Source organism: Rutilus rutilus (genome assembly GCF_951802725.1).
Source record: "Rutilus rutilus genome assembly, chromosome: 9".
Classification (NCBI taxonomy): Eukaryota; Metazoa; Chordata; class Actinopteri; order Cypriniformes; family Leuciscidae; genus Rutilus; species Rutilus rutilus.
In genome coordinates this window covers 6685885-6712170 of record NC_140223.1, presented here as the reverse complement: position 1 = coordinate 6712170, position 26286 = coordinate 6685885, and the positions used below count along the sequence as shown (strand labels likewise).

General features: G+C 46.4%; 1 protein-coding gene across 1 annotated transcript in view; it reads right to left on the bottom strand.

Moving 5' to 3' along the window:
• The window catches only part of LOC311296620 (alpha-2-macroglobulin-like), a 39434-nt gene extending 22263 nt beyond the window's left edge, over positions 1-17171 (bottom strand). The window contains exons 1-14 of the mRNA XM_084418465.1: positions 17014-17171; positions 16449-16629; positions 16186-16342; positions 15306-15358; positions 15173-15193; positions 14817-14982; positions 6883-6967; positions 6579-6687; positions 6359-6479; positions 6128-6237; positions 5865-6035; positions 5541-5777; positions 5221-5433; positions 4987-5136 (exon numbers count right to left, since the gene is read on the bottom strand). Coding sequence (XP_084274591.1) covers positions 4987-5136; positions 5221-5433; positions 5541-5777; positions 5865-6035; positions 6128-6237; positions 6359-6479; positions 6579-6687; positions 6883-6967; positions 14817-14982; positions 15173-15193; positions 15306-15358; positions 16186-16342; positions 16449-16629; positions 17014-17099 — 1860 coding nt within the window. The 5' untranslated portion in view covers positions 17100-17171. The remainder of the gene's footprint in view (positions 1-4986; positions 5137-5220; positions 5434-5540; positions 5778-5864; positions 6036-6127; positions 6238-6358; positions 6480-6578; positions 6688-6882; positions 6968-14816; positions 14983-15172; positions 15194-15305; positions 15359-16185; positions 16343-16448; positions 16630-17013) is intronic.
• Positions 17172-26286: the final 9115 nt, after the last annotated feature.

The following is a 26286-nucleotide window of genomic DNA, read 5'->3' as shown; positions in this document are numbered from 1 at the left end:
GCCGCCAACGGGGTCGGGCTCGTGTGGAACCCTCCACCGTGTCTCCCTTCACGGGCCTGTAAGTACTCGTCGGATCTAACCGGCAAGGCTTACAAGGCCTGTGGGGAAGCTGCCTCTGCCGTGCACGCCATGGCGTTGCTGCAGGTTCATCAGGCCAAGGCACTGAAGAACCTGCACGAGGGTGGTCATGATCCCCAAGTTCTTCAGGAACTTCGTATCGCAACGGACCTCGCGCTTCGTGCGACGAAGGTGACCGCGCGGTCGGTGGGTCGTGCGATGTCCACCATGGTGGTCCAGGAACGCCATCTCTGGCTGTGTCTGGCAGACATGCGGGAGTCTGACAAGCTCCGCTTCCTGAACTCCCCCGTGTCCCAGACCGGCCTCTTCGGCGACGCGGTCGAGAACTTCGCCCAGCAGTTCTCGGCTGTACAAAAGCAGACTGAGGCCATCCGTCACATCCTGCCGCGGCGGCCAGCTGCTGCTCCTACCCCTCCGCCTGCGGCTCCTCAGTCTGCTCGTCGCCGAGGGCGGCCTCCTGCGTCTGCCCCTGCTCCCGCGCCGCAGCAGCAGCCTCCATCCAAACGGCGCCGTGGAGCCAGTCGCAGGCGGACCGCCCCGCCCGTCCAGGACCCTGCTAAGAAGGGCGGCAAGGCCAGGAGCAAGCGGCCCTAGGACGGGCGACCCAGAGATGGCAGGGACTGCTCTCCAGGAGACGATGACTGCATCGCTCCATCCCCCGGAAGAGGGCCGGGTGGAAAATCTTTGTTTTCCTTTTGTTTTTGTTCCGCCGCTGGCCTCAAAACCAGCGGTACCCAAATTTTCAATAAAAGAGCAGTTTCTTCCATCTCTGGGTCCGAAGAGGGCCCGGAGAGCAGTGGGGGGAGAGAATCCTCACCACTCTCATCCGCCTCTTCTATCGCCAGCAGGCAGCAGTGTGCAGTTCGAGAACGCAACCAAGCCGCCTCCTGCACCTCCGGCCTCGTGGAATCAGGTAAGTGTTGCACAGCACACTCAGACTCCGCTACGGGCTGCCTCCCAGAGAGAGCCTCCCGAGCCGAGCCCCTGTGTTCCACCTCGCTGCCCCACTCCGGGTACGCCTACGGTCCCTTTGGTCCCGCTTGTACGGTCTCTGCGAGCCTGGCTAGCGCTCCCCAGTCCGTCTCGCTGGCTCATTCGGACCATCAGGCTCGGCTATGCGATTCAGTTCGCCCGGCGTCCCCCCAAGTTTCGGGCCATCCACTCCACTACAGTGAGAGCAGCCGATGCCCATGTCTTGCGCGCGGAGATCGCAGTCCTACTGGCGAAGGATGCGATAGAGCCGGTCCCTCCAGCCGATATGAGGTCAGGGCACTACAGTCCCTACTTCATTGTACCCAAGAAAGGAGGTGGGTTACGACCGATCTTGGACCTGCGAGTTTTGAATCGGAGCCTTCACAAGCTACCGTTCAAAATGCTTACGCAGAAACGCATTTTCGAATGCATCCGTCCCCAAGATTGGTTTGCAGCGATCGACCTGAAGGACGCGTACTTTCATGTCTCGATTCTTCCTCGACACAGGCCGTTTCTGCGCTTTGCATTCGAGGGTCGAGCATATCAGTACAAGGTCCTGCCCTTCGGGCTGGCCCTGTCTCCCCGTGTCTTCACGAAAGTCACGGAGGGGGCCCTTGTTCCCATGAGAGAACAGGGCGTTCGCATTCTCAACTATCTCGACGACTGGCTCATACTGGCACACTCTCGAGATCAGTTATGCGAACACAGGGACCTCGTGCTCAGGCACCTCAGCCAGCTGGGTCTTCAGGTCAACTGGGAGAAGAGCAAACTCGCCCCCGTGCAGAGGATCTCTTATCTCGGTATGGAGTTGGATTCGGTCGCTCAGACGGCGCGTCTCACAGAGCAACGCGCTCAGTCGGTGCTGAACTGCTTGAACACGTTCAAAGGCAGGACGGCGGTCCCACTGAAATTCTTTCAGAGGCTCCTGGGGCATATGGCAGCGGCAGCAGCGGTAACTCCGCTCGGGCTGCTTCATATGAGACCGCTTCAGCACTGGCTTCACGGCCGAGTCCCGAGATGGGCGTGGCATCACGGCACTCACCGGGTGGCAATCACACCGGAGTGCCGCCAGACCTTCAGTCCGTGGTCAGATCCCTCGTTCCTTCGGGCAGGAGTCCCCTTGGAACAGGTGTCCAGGCATGCTGTGGTGTTCACAGATGCCTCTGCCACCGGCTGGGGTGCCACGTACAACGGGCATGCAGTATCAGGGGTGTGGACGGGCCCCCAACTGCACTGGCACATCAACTGCCTCGAGTTGCTAGCAGTTCGTCTCGCTCTGAGCCGCCTAAAAAGGCCGCTACAGGGCAGAGACGTGCTGGTCCGTACGGACAACACTGCGACCGTTGCGTACATCAACCGACAAGGTGGTCTACGCTCCCGTCGCATGTCGCAACTCGCCCGCCATCTCCTCCTTTGGAGTCAGAAGCATCTGAGGTCGCTTCGAGCCATGTATGTCCCCGGTGTGCTCAACCGTGTGGCCGACGAGCTATCACGAGCTGTGCTCCCGGGAGAATGGCGACTCCACCCCCAGGCGGTTCAGCTGATCTGGAGAGAGTTCGGAGAGGCTCAGGTAGACCTGTTTGCCTCCTCAGAGACCTCCCATTGCCAGTTGTTTTATTCCCTGACCGAGGCGACACTCGGCACGGATGCACTGGCACACAGCTGGCCCCGGGGCCTCCGCAAATATGCATTTCCCCCAGTGAGCCTACTTGCACAGACCCTGTGCAAAGTCAGGGAGGACGAGGAGCAGGTCCTTCTGGTGGCTCCCTATTGGCCCACCCGGACTTGGTTCCCAGAACTTATGCTCCTCGTGACAGTCCCTCCCTGGCCCATTCCTCTGAGGAAGGATCTTCTGACTCAGAGACGGGGCACCCTTTGGCACCCGCGTCCGGACCTCTGGAAACTCCATGTCTGGTCCCTGGACGGGACGCGGAGGTTCTAGGTGACTTACCCCCAGAGGTACTTAACACCATCACTTCTGCGCTAGCGCCGTCTACGAGACGTGCGTACGCCTTGAAGTGGAACCTGTTCGTCGAGTGGTGTTCCTCCCGCAGAGAGGACCCCCGAAGATGTTCGATAGGGTCAGTGCTTTCCTTCTTGCAGCAAGGGTTGGAGCGAAGGCTGTCTCCCTCCACCCTTAAAGTACACGCTGCTGCTATTTCAGCATATCATGACCACATAGATGGCAGAACGGTTGGAAAGCACGACCTGGTCGTCAGGTTCCTTAGGGGGGCGAGACGATTAAATCCTCCTCGCCCCCCCTCCATACCCTCTTGGGACCTTTCCCTGGTGCTTCGAGCACTTCAGGATGCTCCCTTTGAGCCTTTGCAGTCAGCAGACTTAAAGCTTCTCTCCTTGAAGACTTTGCTGCTGATTGCACTGGCTTCGATCAAGAGGGTAGGGGACCTGCAAGCATTTTCGGTCGACGAATCGTGCCTAGAGTTCGGGCCGGGTGACAACCATGTTGTACTGAGACCCCGGCCTGGCTATGTGCCCAAGGTTCCTACCACTCCCTTTAGAGATCAGGTAGTGAACCTGCAAGCGCTGCCCCTGGAGGAGGCAGACCCAGCCCTGGCTTTGCTCTGTCCCGTTCGCGCTCTGCGTATGTACGTGGACAGAACTCGAAGCATCAGGACCTCAGACCAGCTCTTTGTCTGTTACGGAGGCCAGCAGAAGGGAAAGGCTGTCTCCAAGCAGAGGATGGCCCACTGGATAGTGGATGCCATCGCCTTGGCTTACCAAGCTCAAGGCGTGCCCTGCCCGCTCAGGTTGCATGCACACTCCACGAGAGGCGTTGCATCCTCCTGGGCGCTGGCACGTGGCTCCTCGCTAACAGATATCTGTAGAGCTGCGGGCTGGGCGACACCTAACACGTTCGCTAGATTCTATAGCCTACGTGTAGAGCCTGTGTCCTCCCGTGTTCTCACCCTAAACGGGTAGAAGCACTGTGAGTACCGGCTCTGTCGGCTTGCTGCACCCTACTGTGCACCCTTATTGCTCCAGAGTCAAAACCTGTTGAGTCCTCCAACACCCTCGGCACGGACATGGCGGAGCGTCCAGTGCCAGGCCTTATCCGCTGAATCCTTGAGATCCGGGTCTAGGCTGGGTCCCATATGTGTGACCCTACGGGGATCCCATATGTGTATATTCTCCACGGCTGCTCCTAAACGGAAGCCTGTGTCTTTCCCTTGGGCTAAGTCACCCATTATTCATATGCAGTACAACCCTTGGGTTAGTCCATATGTCTATTCCCACATAACTCTCCTTAAGAATGTGGCTCCCGCAGCGTTCCCCTCCCTCAGATCGGGCACGCTTTCCCAGTGTTATCCAATAAACTCACTGTATGGGTTATAACGGAACAACAGTGACGGATACTCTCGGTGTAAGCCCTCTCCTATCGTCCTTCCAGGCAAGAAGGTGTGGAGGCTTACACGGGGCGCTGGATGGGGTGCAGCAGCTGTGGCGCTTTACTAGGGATTCCTATTCGTCGTTCACCACGACGTACGTCGTAGTGACCGGACGATAGGGAACGTCTCGGTTACATATGGTAACCCTCGTTCCCTGAGGGAGGGAACGGAGACGTACGTCCCGTCGCCACATCTGCTGCTACCCGCCGGGGTGACCAGCTTTTCAGGCTTGGCTCCTCAGCAAAAAACTGAAGTGCAATCACACCAGCTGCTCGTTAAATACCCGCGCTGCGAGGCTGCGCAGCTGATGCAAATGATTGCACGCCAATGTGTATTGGCTTGTTTTAGTTTCACTCGAAGTAGATTGGCCTCTCTAGCGAGATTCCTATTCGTCGTTCACCACGACGTACGTCTCCGTTCCCTCCCTCAGGGAACGAGGGTTACCATATGTAACCGAGACGATTCCCACTGTAGATTCCCACTATGAAGAGACACATTTAATCAACACTGAATCTTAAAGCATCAAGACCTTGTCAGTATCCAGACGTTCTCCTGACTTCAGGATCAGGACGCTCTGATCTACAGCCCTGAGGCCACACAGTGAACCAGGCTGAGCTGAGAGCTGGAGAGTGTTTTTCTCACCGGGAACTGCTTTAGCAGGAGAAAACTGCAGAGATACCTGTGACATACAGGGAATAGGATTTATTAAAAGGAGTCAGTAATACAGTTTAAAGACGCTCATTTCTAAAGCTACAATGCATACCTTGTTTTTGAAACACTTTTCAATGTTGAAATCTTTGCTACTAGCCACAACCGTTTCACTGGGGAGAAAAACACAGTACGCCAGAATCTGCATTACAGGAGCCAGATCTGCACTATTAGACAGTTTGAATGACATTGAGCCCCTTGCTCCATCAGAAATCTTCACTTCAACCTTCTCATATCCATGATGAACAATCACTCCTCTGGACAAGACCTGAAACAGACAGATGACACTCTGATAACAAACTGACTAGTGCAGCCAAATAATACTGTTAAACAAAAACATCTCTGTGATAATGTACATACTGCACATGTTCTCACCATATAGACGATGTCAGTTTTGAAGTTTTTAATTGTCTCTCCAACAAAATAATACTTGATGGTGGCTGTAAACTCAGAGTCACACTTTAATGGTTGTTCAGTATTCTCTATAATCAATTCACTTCGTGTTGGGGTGTATGGAGAGGCAGGTTGGAAGAGCTTGACTGTTTTTTTATCGAAAGCGAAGTAAGGCTCTTTGTCGAGGTAGTATTCAAAGATCACTTGATGGACACTTGCCTGGATAACAAAGAATCAGAAATAACTCATGTAACTAAACTCTTCAGGCAATACAAAATAAAACTAAGTGAACACAATCTCTCTTACTATTAGATCAATATCACTTTTAGAATGACTGGATGTATTAAGAGAGAAGTTGGCCAGTCCATCGCTGTCTGTAGTGAGATTTAGGAGCAGTTTTGTGGACCAAATGTGACCCTCCATAAGATAAACCTTTTTGTTTTGAATTGGTGCACCTTTGAAATTTGAGAGTTTTATCTGTTGAAAATAAGATTTTGAAGGAATCAATTAAGGAATAATTCCGTACATATCACTGGTGTTAAACTGAGACAAATGGATTTTAGACGTACTTTTCCTTCAATAACTGATCCGTGTTCATATGTTTTGGGCAGGTCAGTAAATATGACTTTACCAATTTCATACGTGAGAGATACAGATTCAGATTTTGTCATGGTGATCTCTGTAAATAGTCAAAACACCTACATAAATATTATTTCAAATAAAAGTAAAATGAAGAAATGAGAAAATGAGAAATAAAAGAAATGTAGGTAACAGAGATCTGACCAAATTGAACAGCTCACCTGTTCCTTCTTCTGTAACCATTGCCTCAACGTGAAGAAAATTCTGCATCAGTTGATGTGGTTCGAAGTTAAAAAAGAGTGATGCATCTAAGGTATGGATGGCACAGCCTGTCTTTTTTGTCTAATTATAATGAATGAACACAAAAATAACTATTAACTGAAGATTGGTTTAATGAGATAAATGGAGGAAAGATAATGTACTGCGTTTCAACTCACATACCTCAATGGTTTCCTCTAAACACACTGAATCTGTTTTATAGAAATCGCTGGGCCAGTCACGGCACACTTTCACCCGTGATTTACCAGGTACAGGCTGTCCATAAGTGTATCTGTGAAAAAGGTACAAGCAACTGATCTACAGCCCAGGGTTGAGTTAAGAAACTAATATATTAGGATGGGGGGTTAAAGTAAGAAACTGACCCAAGAGTTAAAAAAAAATAATAATACCATTAACAATTAAATGAAAGTGTGAACGGAAGAGCACGTTGCTTTTTTAATGCAGGAAATAAAAAGAAACCACTCACTCTCCGCAAACCTCAATTATCAGTTCCTCTTCTTCAACACTTACTTTATTTGGGCTTTTTAGAGTAACTTCAAACTTAGGCAAAACTAGAAGTCAGAAGGCAGAAATCAGAGTTATTAGTACTTAAATTATATATTAAAAATTAAAATACAAACATATTATTGAAACTCTTCCCATGCAAAACTACAAATTGCCTAAAGGCATTTTTTAATATTCCAGGAGAGTGCCTTGGAGTTTTTCTTTTGTTTAAAAACTACAAATTGTCTGTTCCCTTTCAAGAGAACTTGTGCTGTGTCATAAGTTACGACACTATGGGAACACCTCTGCGTGATTGCGTCTTGAAGCACGTGTGAAATCAGTCCAATGGTGTGGCGGAACGTCATAGGCGGGAGACATCATGAACTGGAAGGTATAAAGCACCCCTGAACCAAACAATGTCAGCTTCTGTTCTTCAGCAAGCGGTCTGTGTTACTCTATCTGCAGTGTTGGGGAGTAGTTAACTACAAGTAGCGACGCTACTAACTTAACTACATTTTTCAGTAGCTTGGCAGTAGCTCAGTTGCTTTTTAAACAGTGTAGCTTTTCCAGTAGCTAACTACTTTTTGCAGCAAGTAGCGGTGTAGCGCGAGCAAAAGCTACATTGCGTTTTGTCGAGCCTGCGCGAATCAGCGCGATGCAAGGATATTCTTCTTCTTGTTAAATTACAAACTAATTTTTTGCCATTACCGCCACCTGTTGTTTAATCACGCATCTTGCGGCTAACGGTTCACGTACAGAAGTGGGTTGACACACCCATATTATCCATGATGGAGCAAGACGTGGCGGCAGATTTGGAGGATGGAGAAACAACTAACGTTAATTGTGTAATAAAACAATACTCTTTGAAATCATAATTGTATTGCATTGTTTTAAACACTAAATATTTTACTTAAAACATTCCTCAGACACTTATTCAGTTATTTATAATATTCGTTGTTCAAAAAAAAAAAGTAATGAACATTCAAAAGTAGTTTCAATGTAGCTAGCTACTTTTTGATAGTAACTTGTAGTGTAGCTAACTACTTTTCCAAAAGGGTAGCTTGACTGTAGTTTAACTACTTTAACTTACGAGTAGCTTGTAGCTTGTCAAACTACAGTTTCAGAGTAGCTTCCCCAACACTGTCTATCTGTCATATTTGGGGTTGTGTGCCTATATAAATATATATCTCCTCTCTCAGGATCAGGAAGCCCGCTCTGCGGTTTCTTCCACCCTGAGTGAGGGCCCGGTGCTTCAGTTATCTTCCTCTGAGGAGGCTGGTGTACTGAGAGTCGATGCAGGAGAGTCTGAAGATTCGCCACTTTACTCTCCTGGGTACAAAGAGCTAGTGAAGGTTATCACTCGTGCTGTGTCAAAATAAGGGGGGGGGGGGGGATTTATTACTTGTTTCGCTACTCATTTATTTAATTATTTAATAGATTTTATCACGGGGAATGACGTGTGTAAAATCTAAATCTCTGTCCATCATTTTTTGAACAATTATTGATAAAGCAAATTTTCACACAGTATTGGAAATATTTACATTTTAAACCATGAAGGTGAGTCAGTGGATATCACACAAGCAATGTGCATACTTTGCTCTAAAGTTATGGTGGTGAAGAAGTCTCAAACCTCAGTCAATTAATTACTACAGAAAGTGAAAGCAAAAACATCTGACGCTGCATTAACGGTTCATATATTCTTTCAGAGACGATGAGAGCTGAATCTACTTCAACATGCTGATGATGGTATATAGGTGTGGTATATGGTATATCTCCTAGCCTCCTTCGATCTCAAACGACACATCACCACAGGTACTCACAAATCAGGCAACCAACTGGACCTGGTTTACACACGCAACTGCACCACAGACAACATTTTGGTGAGACCTCTCCATGTTTCAGATCATTTCCTCATTACTTTCAGTCTACAACTCGCTACCCCGGCACCACCAACCCCACCACCAGTTACCATCAGGCGAAACCTGCGCTCACTTTCCCCCTCCCATCTTTCCTCTGCCGTGTCATCTTCTCTTCCCCCACCCTCACAATTCTCATCTCTGGATGTGAATACTGCAACGGATACCTTATGCTCCACTCTAACCTCTTCTCTAGACAATATCTGCCCTCTCTCCTCCAGGCCAGCACGCGCTACTCCTTCTAACCCCTGGCTATCTGAGGTTCTTCGCGAACACCGGACCGAACTCAGGGCAGCAGAGAGGAAATGGCGCAAATCAAAAGACTCATCTGACCTGAGTATGTATAAATCTCTCCTCTCGTCCTTTTCTGTTGATGTTCATGCTGCAAAATCTTCATACTTCCACAACAAGATCAACAGCTCCCCCAACACACGATTACTCTTCAAGACATTCAACTCTCTCCTCTGTCCACCTCCACCACCACCCACCTCCTCTTTAACTGCCGACGATTTTGCGAACTTCTTCACCAACAAAACAACAACTATCAGCAGTCAATTCTCAGCTCCACACACACAGGAACCCAGACTGACCCCTTCCACAGCCAATAACCCTCTGTCCTCCTTTTCTCCGCTAACCGAGGAAGAAGTATCTACACTTCTCCTCTCCAGTCATCCTACCACCTGCCCTCTAGACCCCATCCCCTCACACCTTCTACAACCCATCTCTCCCACACTTCTACCAGCACTCACACACATCATCAACTCATCCTTCCATACTGGCACCTTCCCTACAGCATTCAAGCAGGCTCGGGTTACTCCACTGCTTAAAAAACCAACACTAAACACATAATTTGTAGAGAATTACAGACCTATCTCTCTCCTACCATTCATTGCGAAAACACTTGAAAGAGCTGTTTTCAACCAAGTAACATCCTTCTTGTCTCTAAACAACCAGCTGGATGTCAACCAATCTGGCTTCAAGAAAGGGCATTCAACTGAGACTGCATTACTGTCGGTCACAGAAGCCCTATGGATTGCAAAAGCTGCTTCCAAATCTTCACTCCTCATTCTCCTGGATCTGTCTGCTGCCTTCGACACTGTGAACCATCAGATCCTTATGTCCAGCCTCTCATCACTGGGCATCACAGGAACTTCACTCGACTGGTTTGAGTCCTATCTCACAGGTAGGTCCTTCAAGGTCGCATGGAGAGGCGAGGTATCCAGAGCACATCAACTGACCACAGGGGTTCCCCAGGGTTCAGTTCTTGGTCCCCTCCTCTTCTCCATCTACACTACATCACTGGGACACATCATACAGGCACACGGTTTTTCTTACCACTGCTATGCTGATGACACACAACTCCTCCTCTCATTTCAACCAGATGATCCCACAGTAGCTGCACGGGTCTCAAGCTGTCTGGCAGACATCTCCACATGGATGAAGGAACATCACCTGCAGCTCAACCTGGCAAAGACTGAGCTTCTCGTCCTCCCTGCCAATCCATCTCTACAGCACGACTTCACCATCCAGCTTGATTCATCATCAATCCCCCCATCAAGGTCGGTCAGAAATCTGGGAGTAACGTTTGATGACCAGCTGACCTTCACAGATCACATTTCAAAGACAGCTCGATCATGCAGGTTTGCGCTGCACAACATCAGGAAGATCAGGCCTTTCCTAACTGAGCACGCAACACAACTCCTCGTCCAGGCCCTGGTCATTTCTAGGCTTGACTACTGCAATGCTCTTCTGGCCGGACTTCCAGCATGTGCAACCAAACCTCTACAGATGATCCAGAATGCTGCAGCTCGTCTTGTCTTCAACGAGCCCAAGAGGGCCCACGTCACTCCTCTGTTCATCTCTCTGCACTGGCTACCTATCGCTGCTCGCATCAAGTTCAAGGCATTGACGCTTGCTTACAGATCTATCACAGGCTCAGCTCCCTCCTACTTTCACTCACTCCTACGAGCCTACATCCCTACCAGACACCTACGATCGATCAACGAGCGACGTCTCGTGGTTCCATCACAGAAAGCCACAAAATCAGTTTCCAGAACATTCTCATTCACAGTTCCATGCTGGTGGAACACTCTCCCCACCCTCATCCGGAATGCAGAATCCCTGACAACATTAAAAAAACAGCTGAAAACCCATCTCTTCCGTGAGCACTTAACTTTATAAAAAAAAAAATAATAAAAAAAAAACTTTCCCTTTAAAACCTCACTTATCGTGCTTATGCTACTCTGAATAATGCCTGAACTTCGTATTTTGAGCACTTCTTGCGTTGTTGTTGTTTTTTTGCCTCTTCATGATGACTCGCTTAATTTTAGTCCTAATTTGTAAGTCGCTTTGGATAAAAGCGTCTGCTAAATGACTAAATGTAAATGTAAATATAGGTCTAGGCTAACTGTCTTAATTTATTTTCTTAATATTTCTCTTGTGGCCCATAAGTAGTGAAAAAATTAGAGAGAAGTATTTCGTTTTAATCAAGTTGTTTTTTAAATGAGGAGTAAAATAATCTAACTAATCTTTTATTTTCCTCGCAGCTCTTTGGTAATGGGGTAAAAAAATTCGGGGAAAACCTCTTCTGATCATCGTCTATCGGCGCATCAGCGCAGTGCGTCTATCAACTGAGCATCGTCTATAGGCACATCCTGGCACGGGGGTTTTTGTGGGGCCCTCCAACAAGTGCTTTTGAGCGATCTTTCCCTTAATTCAGCATAATCCCTCAAGGCCCTTACCTAGGCTTATGCAGCAGCAGGTCAGTCTGATGCACGTCTGCATACTATGAGCATTTTGCAGGCATAACAGACCGACTTGCTTAAAGACCTTGATGAGGGCCACTGATCCAGCCACTGATCTGGTTCTACGGGCTACCAAGGAGAGGGCCAGAGCTATTGGCCATACTATGGTAGCTCTGGAAGCCTCAGAGAGACATTTGTGGCTTAATCTAACATTAAAGAAAGTGACTAGTATATCTGTTGGATGCCCCACTTTCTCTTGTGGGACTCTTTGGCGACTCCGTTAATTCAGTCGTCGAGAGGTTCCAGAAGGCTAAAAATCAGGTAGTGGCATTCCAGCAGGTCTCCCCTTGTCGATCAAAGGTCTCAAAAGGCTACTGGGCGGAAGCAGCCCCAAGCGCACTCAAGCTCTTCGTACAGGGCGCAACAAAAACAGAAAGTGTTGTTTCTCGTGCACCACCGCAGAAAGAATGGGGGCAGGGTAAGCGCTCGAAGCCTCAACCTGGCAAAGATAAAACGGATCTGAGGAATGTCATCATTACAAGGAAGGCTTCAGCTAAGAGGTTCTAACGCCAGTGCAGACCTCTGAGGGCAGGCCCATTCAAGGAGAAGTGGTTCACACCTCATCTTACAGTGCCCACTTCTCTCCAGTGCCCTCAGGGGGCCGTTCTGCCAACCCAACTAGTCAGTATCCCAGTGTACATCTGGGAACGTAGTGAAATGTAGTACAGAATTCAGTTTTGTTCTCGTTCTCCTTGCTTTCACAGGGTTCTGCCCACTATGGTGGGTCCAGAGAAGTTTCTGGTTATGGAACAAGATGTGAGAACTTTCTTGGGGAAAGGGGCCATAGAACGTGTTCCCCACCAGAATCCGGATTTTACAGCCGGTATTTCATTGTTCCAAAAAAGAATGTCCGATTTATTTGCACCATGTAAATCGTGCGGCCAAAAGCTAAAGTTCAAAATGTTCCCCGCCAAATCGTGACTATAATCAGTACAGAGGACTGGTTTGTCATGATAGAACTCAAAAATGCATACTTCCACATATCCATCCTTCAAAACCACAGGAAGTTCCTCAGGTTTGCTTTAGGGGGCAAAGTGTTCCAGTACAGGGTTCTTCCTTTTGGCTAGCACTGTCAGCTTGCACTTTCAAGAAAGGCGTGGATGTTGCACTGGCTCCTCTGCGACTCCAGGGCATTCGTGTGTTGAATTACATCGACGATTGGTTGATACTAGCTCATTCAGAGCACATGGCGTTTTAACATCGAAATGTTGTCCTCGCTCATATGAAAGAGCGGGGGTTGAGGCAGAACGCAAAGAAGACTGTTCTTTCTCCAGTACAGAGAACCACCTTTTTGGAGGATTCTGTGATGATGCAGGCACGTTTCTCTCCTGCACACATAATCCTCTCAGCATTAAAAGAGCTGAAACTAGGCCAGTCACACACTGTCAAACAGTTTCAAAGATTGTCGACAGCAGCAGCCAACATCATACATTTTGGCCTGTTGTACATGAGACCCCTGCAGTGGTGGCTCAAGACCAGGGGATTTTCCCCGAGGGTCAATCCATTCCACATGATCAAGGTTACAAGAAGATGTCTTTGTTCCTTGACGATGTGGAGGAAACCCTGGTTCTTGTCCAAAGGCCCAGTGTTATGACTTACTTGTCGTCACGTGATACTTATGACAGATACTTCTCTCAAATGTTGGGGAGCGGTCCTGGAGGGCCACTCATCCCAGGGTCTGTTGAAGTGCGTTTTCTGATCTACGGGGGACATGTTCTTGTCCATTTAGACAACACATCGGTGGTCGCTTAGGTTGAGACAAGGGCTGAGGCCTGAGGAATGGAGACTTTACCCTGAGGTGGTGAGTCTTCTATGGAGGAGGAAGAGAAGTGGAAGAGGACATATTAGTGCCATCCAGCCCCACTAGTGTTGAATACCATTATGCCTGTATGCATTTCCCCCGATCGCTCTGCTTTCGGGAGTTATGGAGAGAGTTTGCCGGGAGGGTGCCCATCTACTGTTGGTGGCTCCTCTTTGGCCAACTCACATCTGGTTTTTGGACTTGATATCCCTCCTCTATGGCTCCCTTAAGGAGATTCCGATCAGGAGGGACCTTCTGTGTCTGGCTGGGGCTAAATATTTAACCCCCATCCAGAGGTATGAAAGTTGTGCGTTTGAGTCATAGAGTCATTGACCAACTCATAGAGGCTGGTTTCACAACGGAGGTTTAGACCCAGTTAACTGCCCGGTTGGTACAGTGCTAGAGTTTCTGCAAGAGCGTTTCTCTACAGGATTATCCCCTTCTACACTTAAGGTTTATTTGGCCCTTTTTACCACACTCCTTTGAGTGGTGTATCCTTGAAAAGAGACCCATTAGTATCTCGTTTCCTCCGTGGAACCTTGAGGATTAGGCCTGTAGGCCTTCTGTCCTCCGCCCAGACCAGGAGAAATTAAATGTGCTTTGCTTGGTTAGGGTGCTTGATGCTTACGTCCACAGAGCTGCCGTGTGGCGTAAATCTGATCAACTCTTTGAATGCTTTGGGTCGCAGAAAGGCGTACCCAGCATCTAAGCAGCGAATGAGTAAGTGAGTTGTCGAGGTTATCTCTCTTGCTTATGAATTGGCCGGTCAGCCTTCTCCCTTAGCTGTCCGGGCCCATTCTACTAGGAGTATGGCGGCTTCTAAAGCCTTCTGGGGCCTCTCTTCATGACGTATGGGCTGCAGCGGGCTGGTCCTCTCCGCACACATTCGTCAGGTTCTATGACCTTGACCTGGGCACCACCCCTGGCTTCCAGGTGCTTCAGTCTTAGTTGCGCTCCAGATTTTATTCACACTAGACAAGCACTGGTCAGTATGGCATAGTAGGTATTAACTTTCCCATAGTATCATAACTTACAATGCAAACCCAGTTCCCTTGAAAGGGAATGCCTCGGTTACGACTGTAACCTCGGTTCCCTGAAGAGGGAACGAGATGCTGCATTGCTCCGCCATAACTTATTTCACTTCACTTACATACTTCATGACTTACTTCAGCCTATCAGAAGCTGACATTGTTTGGTTCAGGGGTGCTTTAATACCTTCCTGGTTGTGACGTCACCCCCCATGATGTTCTGTCAAACCATTGGACTGATTTCACACGTGCTTCAATACACAATCATGCAAAGGCGTTCCCATAGTGTCGTAACTTACGATGCAGCGTCTCGTTCCCTCTTCAGGGAACCAAGGTTACCGTCTTAACGAGTCATTTTTATGACTTACCATATTGTTTCACTTCAAAATCATGTGAGATCATCCTGTCACCAATAAAAGCCTTCAGTTTGTACATGCCTTGACGGGCCTCTGGGTTTAATTCATAAGAACGCTGCAAAATCCACCTTGTTGAAGAAACATTTGTCCATTGGCCAATCCGGTTACCTTTACTGTCCTGTTTAATAGCAAAGACACAGTGCAGGTATTTTGTGACAGTCAGCTACACATATCCTGACTATCAATGTAGAAATATATAAATACCCATACTGAAAACACAATAATTGCAAATATAACCGAATTTCTAGTGTTAATCAGATTTAAAAGGTGTGTTTGTTATGACTGCACAGAAGGTTTTGTGTTCTTACCTCAAGAACCACTGTACTATACTGTGAAAGAGCAAATAGTAATTAAAGATCAAAAGCCAAAAATGTGTTAATTTATTAAACATGTTTTCAACAGTGCAAGAGATAATAAAGATGCCAGATAAACACATCAGACCTGCTGATCAAGGGGTACAAAGTTTGTATCCATGGTAACAACTCTGAAGTTCACTGTAAAATAGAAATGTGTATTAGAAAACTTATGTATCTTATGTAAGGGACAATTGCTTACAGTCATATTTCTCTCCTGTAAATGACCAAACTGTGTGTGAACCGTATTAAGGTTCAAATACAGGGCTGACAACTGTATTCTGCTGCTGGGTGAATGTGTCTTTTGAGCCAAATTCAACTAGCTGTCACAGCTGCCTGTTTTAGCCATAATGTTACAAAAACAATTTGCTCCAGCTGACCAGTTAGAATCAAGTAGGCCTATCCCAGACAGCTATGAGATTTATTACATGTAACGATTTATATCAGGGGTGTCAAACTCCTGGAGGGCTTCAGAGTTTAGTCCAAACCCTGTTGATTTCAAAACCTGATCAGGTACATTTAATAATTAGGGTTAAAGCTAAACTCTGCAGGGCTGTGGGCTCTCCAAGAACACCCCTAATCTATAGTATCCATAGATTTCATATAAAATAAAGTCACACAGATACTATTACAGTATTTAGGCTGAACATGTTTGAAAATGAGGGGATTGTTCAAATGCACACTAGATGACCATTCTCGTGTTTCAAAGCTGTTAGAACTCATCCTTAATATCTGCTTTTCTTGTCTTTTCATTTGCTCCTCTTTTTGTTTGTAAATCCATTGAACTGTTTACTTCATACTCTTTTACCATCTGGTTTGTGCAACATTTGTAATCTTTGACCTATGCTCGTTGCCTGATCATAGTGTGCTTTACTTATATGTGCTACATCAGCTGTGATCAGGGTTTAGATGTCAGTGACACCAGCATTATTTACTGAGCTTTAGCCTTTGAGACATTCACAGCTCACCTGTCTGTCCTGGAGTATAGATGGGTTTATCAGTCTGGATAAAAGTCACAGGATTGTAAGGCTTGAACATGACTTTTCTCTCTTCGGTCGTCCTGAAAGTCTCTCCCTGAAGTTCAACCTTCATTTTCTGCACTGATTCTGCCTTGACCAGAGGAGCCTGATGAGAAATAATTTCCTGTATTCACAACCTGCCACAAAAACTAGATGCATTATGATGAAACATATTTGATAATATTTATTATGTGCATGTTTTGATGGCAGACCTTGAAGTTAAAGCAGCGATGAAACTCTTCCTCAGCTTTCTCCTGCAGCAGTAATGTGCTCTGGACACCATGAACCAGATGAATGTTCATGACAAGGCTTTCATTGGGCTTGAGAAGACTTGCACACAGTTTGGCCTCAGATCCCGACTTAATCACTGCAGGAAACGTCACCATGAAATATCTGTCCAGAGAAAATGATCATACAATATTGTCTGAGTGGTTAGATGTAATAAGAAAAATAAAACATAATCTGGGACGGAAAATAATACAGTTAATTTACTATTGATCAATTATGTGAAAACTGTGAATAAAAGAACAAACTGCGTAATGAAGTCTAGTGACTTAATTATTTATTTTTGTATGTTTATTCAGAGCAATATTGCTCTTAAAAATACACTGTCAGTAATTATAAATAATCGTGTGCCTTAAGTTGTCTTTCAAACAGTAAACCTCTACTGTGCAACACAGATCGGTTAAATAAATACAGGAGAAATCATCAAGACTTACAAAATGACTACTGGTATATTAATGATTTATCTTCAGCAAAAACTGTTAAAAAACTTACGGCCCTGATGTTTGTCCATTGACACAGATCAGGAGGAAAGAGAGCAGAAGGAGCCCTTTCCAACAGCAGCCAATATTCAGAGTCATGATGACGAGCGATCATCCACGGCATGAGATGAACTGGACCGTCTCTTTTAAAGGGACTCTCATGCTAAAGGAGGTCCTTCAAAACATGTGTATTGATCATCTGATTAATGATTCAACCATGAAGGCACTGCAGTTCAAAAACATGTGCTAAATTAGATCTACTAAAGCCTTAAAAATACATTTGCGACAAATATTAAAAATAGTAGTCTGGCATGCAGTAAAAGTCAAGTCAAGTCAAGTCAAGTCATCTTTATTTATATAGCTCATTTTACAATACAGTTTGTTTCAAAGCAGCTTTACAGTGATAACAGGAACATAATGCAACAAAGTTTGTTTTGGCTGAACTCCAAAAGAGTTCAGAATGTCTCTAAATGCATCTTTTTCATTATCTACATGGATATTAAAATAACCAACAATTAGGACTTTATCTGCAACCAGTACTAACTTACTAATTTAATATATAAAATATATATATTTTTTTTTTTATAAAGTCTGCATGGTGCACTGGTGGCCTGTATACAGTAGCCAGCACGAATGTCAAATGGGATTTATCACTTACACTAGATAATGTTACATAAAGCCCCAACACTTTAAAATAATTATGTTTAAAAACTGGATCTCCTAGTAATATTGAAGATATTACTATAAATTACAGCAAGACCTCCCCATTTGGCTTTCAGTTGTTTATATCAGTGTAACAATTTTCAAGTTTCAGGGAAGGAAGAGGACAGGGTCGGCTTGCAGAGACTGCGGGCGTTTACTGAAAACGAATGAAAAGAACAAAACAAAGTCGCTGCAGCGTTTATACGCCCACGTATAAATATTATTAATTATTATTCATAACGGAATATGACCGTTAATATTTTATAATTATATAATTAATATAATTAATATTTTAATTATTTTTAATTATCTTCAGAATTTACTGTAGCAGAATCAATAGTATGATCATTTTATCAGTTCATCCAATGAACAGAAAGCATAAACAAGTATTAACTCTAGGAAATATAATATCTTCCTGGTCAAGAAAGAATTAATCCCCAGCTAACAATAAATTACGAAGTAAATTAAGGGTAACAGCATAGGTAACTTAAATCGAAGTTCAAGACAATAAATCTGATAAGCACACACGAGTAATCTCTTTTAAATACAAACAATACTTTATTGATTATATAGACTACTAACACATAAAGCTAATATCTAACACAAACACACGCACACACACACATACACATTCATACGCGTTGCAGAAAGGGATAGAGTGAGGAAAGAGTGGGTTTAAGAGTGAAAGGATGAAATCTCACGATTCCATATACACTAGACATGACCTGAACAAACCATCAATCATTAATTTAACCGTTCTATCGTTTTAGGCAGGTTATTAAAGTTATATAAATACACCAGTTAAGATTTTAGCCTGCATGGAGGTACTTGCGTATTTGCTTTTGGGGATTCCCTTTTTGTTGCGTGAAAGGGGTTTTCCCGGTCCATTCGGTCTCCTCGTGCCTGCTGTCTGGATCACGTGGTCAGTCACGTGGTGTGCTGGCGGAATGAAAGTCTTTGTTTGAAGCTGGCTTTGCAGAAGAAACGTGGCTCGAAATCTTGTCGCAAAACTTAACTTAGAACCGACACTCACAACGGAAAAGAAATGAAACTAAGAAAAGAAAGGAAATTGAGAGTAGATGATGATGGCTTGAATGAAGCTATTTAACCCATGTTCTTCAGATCTTGATTTGGGTTATTTCGTTTGCGCGTTTACATGGTTCCTATAGAGAGAGAGAGAGAGAGAGAGCAGCGAGAGAGAGAGCGAGAGAGAGCAGCGAGAGAGAGAGAGAGCGAGAGAGAGCAGCGAGAGAGAGAGCATTGTTTTTGGGTCTAAGGTTTTAAACTAAAATTTTGTCCAACCTCCAGGATGAGTTCTGGCCAATTAGACACTGGCTGAATTTAGGAGGTGACGTTCTTTTCAGTTCTGATCGTAAATCATGCTTATCTGTGCTCTCCTTACTAACAGAGAGAACAGGGGCCACAGTTTAGACATGATTTCTAATTAAAAGAAGATCAAAACATATTACACCGATATCATTCAAGCCATCTTGCTAGTTGTGTTCGTAAGATAGCATTGATATGAAACAGTACACACTTTCATTCATTCACTCCTTCTAATAGTTAATATAATAACTATTACCTGAATTAAATGGGATCAAAACATATTATCTTATTAAAATATACATATAAGTGGTGGAAACAACCCAGGATTAGGTAGTTGCATGATTGTTTGATCATGAGTCCATTGACAATTGTTCTTGAATGATTTTATGTATAGTTATTGATAAGAATCAGTTCTCTGGTGAAGAGACAGAACTCTGTTTGTTCAGAGGTCTTAATGATGAGGTGTTCAGGAATGTTGTCGGGGGTTTCAGTAACATCTGCTGGTGTCGATTCTTCTTCTAAAGGGTCTTTTGCAGACTCTCTGGCACCGGGATGGGTGACTTATGGCTCTGGTCTTGGTGATTTGACTCTGGAATGTGCGGACACTGTCTTTATCTTAACCAGTAAGATAGTAGGCCACAAAGCTAGCCATTGACCAGTTATGTGTTAGTGCCGGGGGCTCTTTCAATTAGTCAGACCGGTGATGATCATGAGACGTTCTGAACAAATCTTCCCCCCTCAGTCATCGAGAAGTAGAGAATTTGAATTAATATTCAAAAAGAAGATTAGTTGGTGGTTGCTTTCTACCCATTGTCGCTACATCGCGCACACAGCGCTATGACATCAAAAACTGTTAAGGTAAGAATGATGGAAGACCAGGCCGGGATGCAGTTAACAGTCTTTAATGGATAAAGAAAATAGTCCTCAATGAATAATTAGAACACAAATCACAGGCATTAATAAGAGCCAGAACAGAAACTGCCAGACGACTGGATCTTTAGAAAATCGGCATCGACTTCCACGAGGACAGAGGCAGGGACCCAGAGAAGCATACAGCCAGTCAGGAATTGTGAGACAGCAGAAAGGACGAGCAGCAGTGAGCAGGCACAGAACAGGTACTCTGCAAACAGGCACAGCTGGATAATTCACAGTCTGATGGCAGTATTACTCACAGCAGAATTAATGGTTTCACTTTCCACAGACAAGACAGGTCAGGACAGGACAAGACTTGAGAGCAGACGTTTCTCACGTGAGGTCATTGAATAATCCGACAACAGGACAGGGCTAGGAAGAGAGAATAAGAAGCAGAAACAATCAAGAGAAAAAAGGGAACAGGTGAGGAGAAGGGAACGAAAGGGGAAACAGCTGTAAGAGATAATGAGCGGAGGAGTGGATGTGTGTGCGTGATTGTGTGAGTGAGTGTGCGAGTGAGTGTGTGACCACAAGAGGGAGACAGAGAAAGAGGAAAAGAGACCAGGATCATGACAGTACCCCTCTCTCAACGAGCGCCACCTGGCGCTCCGGAGGAGAATTGGCGCGACCGGAGGAAATCATCGATGAGTGAAGGATCCAGGACGTCCCGGGAGGGAACCCAGCTTCTCTCCTCAGGACCATACCCCTCCCAGTCGACAAGATACTGATGGCCGCGTCCCCGACTGCGCATGTCGAGAATCCGGCGAACCCTGTAGATATCATCGACAAGACTAGGAGCACAAACCGGACGAGAGGGGGGACGGATGACTGGCTTGATGCAGGAGACATGAAACACGGGATGAACCCGGCGCAAATTAGGCGGAAGGTGAAGTTTTACTGCGACAGGACTTATGACTTTTACAATGCGGAATGGTCCAACAAAGCGGGGAGACAACTTACGTGATTCAGACTGGAGAGGTAAATTTGAAGTGGATAACCACATTCTTTGACCGCAAACGTAGCAAGGACTTTTAATTCTGCGCCTATTGGCTGCAACTGTCATGCGTCTTCTAGCTCGACAGAGAGCAGATCGCACTCTCCTCCAGGTGCGTTTGCAACGGCTAATAAAAGCTTGCACTGACGGAACATTAGACTCAGAGTCTTGGGACGTAAATAACGGAGGTTGATAGCCAAGACAGCAATGGAAGGGCGAAAGACCAGTAGCCGAGGAGGGCAACGAATTATGGGCATATTCGGCCCAGGAAAGTTGCTGTGACCAGGACGCGGGATTCTGATGGGTGAGACTGCGAAGCATACGAGCAACAATTTGATTGGCCCGTTCCGCTTGACCGTTCGTTTGGGGATGAAACCCGGACGAGAGGCTAACGGATGCCCCAGTCAGGCGACAAAACTCCTTCCAGAATTGAGAAGAAAATTGGGGACCCCTATCAGACACTATATCAGTTGGTAAACCATGTAGTTTAAACACATGATCAACCATGATCTGGGCGGTCTCCTTGGCAGAGGGGAGTTTAGCGAGCGGAATAAAATGGGCCGACTTAGAAAAACGATCCACCACGGTTAGAATAACGGTGTTACCCTCCGAGAGAGGGAGTCCGGTGATAAAGTTGAGAGCTAAGTGAGACCACGGTCGTGTAGGAATCGGTAACGGACGAAACAGACCGGCTGGAGGGGAATTGCCAGCTTTAGTTTGCGCGCACGTAACACAGGAGGCAATAAACCGTCGCACATCTCGTTCCAAAGAAGACCACCAAAAGCGCTGACGGATAAAAGCGAGAGTGCCCCGGACGCCGGGATGGGCAGTTAATTTAGAGCCGTGTCCCCATTGAAGGACAGCTCGGCGCGCGGATACAGGAACAAAATGAAGCCCCTTGGGACAGTTGCGCGGATCTATGACTCGAGAAAGAGAACGCTTAACCAGCCTCTCTATTCCCCAGATGGTCGTGCCAACAACACGACGCGGGGGAATAATCTCCTCAGGCTCAGTAGATGAAGAGGAGTCAAAAAGACGAGATAGCGCGTCAGGCTTGACATTCTTGGCACCCGGACGATACGAGATGGTAAAATCGAAACGGGTAAAGAATAGAGCCCAGCGGGCTTGACGAGCGTTTAGTCTCTTGGCCTTACGGATATATTCTAGGTTTCGGTGATCTGTCCAGACAATAAAAGGAACGGGAGCTCCCTCCAGCCACTGTCGCCATTCGCCTAACGCTAGACGGATGGCGAGCAGTTCGCGGTTGTCCACATCGTAATTGCGCTCAGCAGGAGAAAGACGGTGAGGGAAAAAAAGCGCAGGGGTGTATCTTTCCGTCAGCGGCGGAACGCTGGGAAAGAACAGCCCCGACCCCCACTTCTGATCCCCTCTGCCGCGATGACTGAACCCAGAAACGTGACTGAGGGGGCGTGGAAAGAACATTTCTCTGCCTTTACGTAAAGTCGATTCTCCAATAAACGCTGAAGGACACGACGAACATGTTGGACGTGCACCTGGAGTGATGGCGAAAAGATCAAAATGTCGTCGAGGTAGACGAACACGAAGACGTTGAGCATGTCCCGTAGGACGTCATTGACTAAGGCTTGAAAGACCGCGGGGGTGTTTACTAATCCGAAAGGAAGAACCTGGTATTCAAAGTGCCCGAGGGGCGTGTTAAACGCGGTCTTCCATTCATCCCCCTCCTTTATACGCACTAGGTGATAGGCGTTGCGTAAATCGAGCTTCGTGAAAATTTTTGCTCCCTGCAAGACTTCGAAGGCAGATGACATCAGAGGTAATGGATAACGATTCTTGACAAGTGATATCATTTAAACCCCGATAGTCTATGCAGGGACGCAGGGAGCCGTCCTTCTTAACAAAGAAGAAACCGGCTCCCGCTGGAGACGAGGAAGGAACGATGGTACCGGCGTTAAGCGAGTCAGAAAGGTATTTCTCGAGCGCCTCTCGTTCAGGAGCGGATAACGAGTATAGTCTTCCCCGGGGGGGTGTGGTACCCGGGAGAAGATCTATACTGCAGTCATAAGGGCGATAAGGGGGGAGAGAAGTGGCCCGGGAACGGTTGAAGACCTCCCGCAACAAATCGTGATACTCCTTCGGTACTCCAGACAAATCACCTGGCTCTTCCTGAAAAACAGTTACAGACGAGACAGGGGGTACAGCAGAAGACAGACAATTAACATGACAAGACAATTTCCAAGATAAAATAGAGCCTTCCGCCCAGTTAATCTGGGGGTTATGGAGAACCAACCACGGGTGGCCTAAAACCACTGGAGTAAAAGGGGAATGAAAAATAAAAAGATAAATAGTCTCTCTATGATTTCCTGAAACAGTAAGAGTCAATGGAGAAGTCCTTCTCTGCACCCTAGGAAGGGAACTGCCATCTAGGGCGAACAGGGGGGTGGAGTCTTGTAAATCTAAGAGGGGAATACTTTGTTTCAAAGCCCAAGTCTCGTCAACGAAGTTCCCCTCCGCCCCCGAGTCAAGCAATGCAGAGCAGGAAACTGACGATTCCAGCCAGCGGAGGTGTACGGGGAGAGAAGTGCAGGACTTAGACGGAGAGACCCATGATGTAGCGCTCACCAGCAACCCTCCGCCTACTGACGAGCGCTGGCTTTTACTGGGCACCTAGAGACAAAATGATCAGCCGCAGCACAGTACATGCAAAGGCGATTCATAATCCTGCGTTGACGTTCCCGTGTGGAAATACGAAGCCCCCCTAGCTGCATCGGCTCGGGATCAGCAGCAGATGGCAGTGGCGGCTGGGTTGCCACGGAAGCGGGAAGTAATGAAGCCTCCATTCTGCGAGCCCTTCGTCGCATATAAAAACGTCTTTCGATGCGGAGAGCCAGCTCGACAAGGGAATCGAAATTATCAGGAACCTCCCGGACAAAGACCTCATCCTTAATTTCAGAGTTCAGGCCCTCGAGAAAGCGGGCGATGAGTGCCGGACCGTTCCATCCACTCGTTGTGGCCAGGGTTCGGAACTCAATTGAAAAATCAGTGACTGACCTTTTCCCCTGGCGCAAGGTGGATAGGAGGCGGGATGCTTCGTCACCGTGTGCAGACCGGTCAAAGACTCGGATCATCTCCTCCTTAAAAAGAGAAAACTTGGAAACACAGTCTACCTCTGCCTCCCAGTTCGCCGCCACCCACTCTCGAGCTCGTCCATTGAGGAGAGAAATCACGTAAGCCACCTTAGACCGTTCCTTGGCATAAGTAGATGGCTGGAGGGAAAAGACAACCTCGCATTGGGTGAGGAAAGATCGACACTGTAAGGGCTCACCCGAGTAGCACGGCGGGTTGTTAATACCCGGCTCAGACGAGTCGCGCTGTCCAGCCGAACCAGTGGCCTCATGACGGTAGTGATGGAATTGCTGGATAAGATCCGAGAGCTGGGCGGTCAGGGAAACAACGGCACGTCTCGCGGCGGATAAATCCTCTTCATGTTTGCCCAAGAGAGCACCCTGGAGCTCGACAGCATTGTGAAGGGGATTGCCACTCGCCTGGTCCATCTTCTGGTCGGATTATTCTGTTAAGGTAAGAATGATGGAAGACCAGGGCGGGATGCAGTTAACAGTCTTTAATGGATAAAGAAAATAGTCCTCAATGAATAATTAGAACACAAATCACAGGCATTAATCAGAGCCAGAACAGAAACTGCCAGACGACTGGATCTTTAGAAAATCGGCATCAACTTCCACGAGGACAGAGGCAGGGACCCAGAGAAGCATACAGCCAGTCAGGAATTGTGAGACAGCAGAAAGGACGAGCAGCAGTGAGCAGGCACAGAACAGGTACTCTGCAAACAGGCACAGCTGGATAATTCACAGTCTGATGGCAGTATTACTCACAGCAGAATTAATGGTTTCACTTTCCACAGACAAGACAGGTCAGGACAGGACAAGACTTGAGAGCAGACGTTTCTCACGTGAGGTCATTGAATAATCCGACAACAGGACAGGGCTAGGAAGAGAGAATAAGAAGCAGAAACAATCAAGAGAAAAAAGGGAACAGGTGAGGAGAAGGGAACGAAAGGGGAAACAGCTGTAAGAGATAATGAGCGGAGGAGTGGATGTGTGTGCGTGATTGTGTGAGTGAGTGTGCGAGTGAGTGTGTGACCACAAGAGGGAGACAGAGAAAGAGGAAAAGAGAGCAGGATCGTGACAAAAACTCAGTCCACTAGAATTCAGCAATCACTCAAGACGTTTCTATACTATTTCTAATTTCTTTCCTTTTTCACCTTTTCCACATTCTAATATATTTTAAACATTATACTGTCCTATACCAATTTCTTGTAAATGATGTTTCAAATCTTGCCTTTTTGTGTAAATTTTCTACATGACATAAAAATGTGACTGATTGTTTCCTCCTCTTGGCATTCATCACATTGACCTGTGGGATGTTTTCCATTTTCCATTTAATTTACAATGCCCAATCCTAAGTCTTGTTATTATAACTTGTTCTTTCCTTCTATTTGTCATCTATCTTACAATGCAATTTATAAACAAGACTTCATATAATACTTCTTGATGACTACTAGCTTTTCCAGTCTTCATACTCATAAGAGCTGATACAGAATCACTACATACTAGAATGTTGTTATCTCTGGATTGTTCCTCTCCCGGCATCTCCTTTCCTCATGGCTTTTATCGGTCTCCCCACGCCAATTACTGAAACAAGACACAGGTGTTTGTTTGTCATTCACACTTAACCCACTCACGCCGCACCTGTCTCGATCCTCTCTCCTGTCACAGACCTCGCTAAACCCCCTTGCCACAATCAATTATCTTGGGGGGTGGACTCATTTAAGGTAATGTAATCGTCTGGTTTTAGACAGGTTTCTGTCAAACACAGCACATCTAGATTATGATCTCGAAACATATCATTTACAATAAGTGCTTTTGAAGAAAGGGATTGAATATTTAGCAACCCGAGCTTTATCATTTGTTCATCTGTATTATATCCGTTTTTTTATTTGTTGAACATCAATTTAATTTTTGGGAGTTTCTTAATAATTCAGGGAACAGACACAGTCTCTATTTGATAATATCTAGGTGAAAGAGTCTCTATGTGATGGCATTCTGGGACGTGAGACAGCTAGAAGACGGTCGGTTTAGCCAGTCTGTCTGCTTCCTGACCCTGGCCCCAGTTAGTTGTAACGACTGAGACAAATCAGACACAATTATTTGTTATACTTTTCAAATGATCTTTAAAACTCACTCTAGGATCTATGGTCCCATCCCACCAACAAGGGCAAGAAGGGTCTTGGTTACCATGACTACTATCAGATAAGTTGGTTTTATTGCTGTTAAAAATGTGGTCATGTGGAAA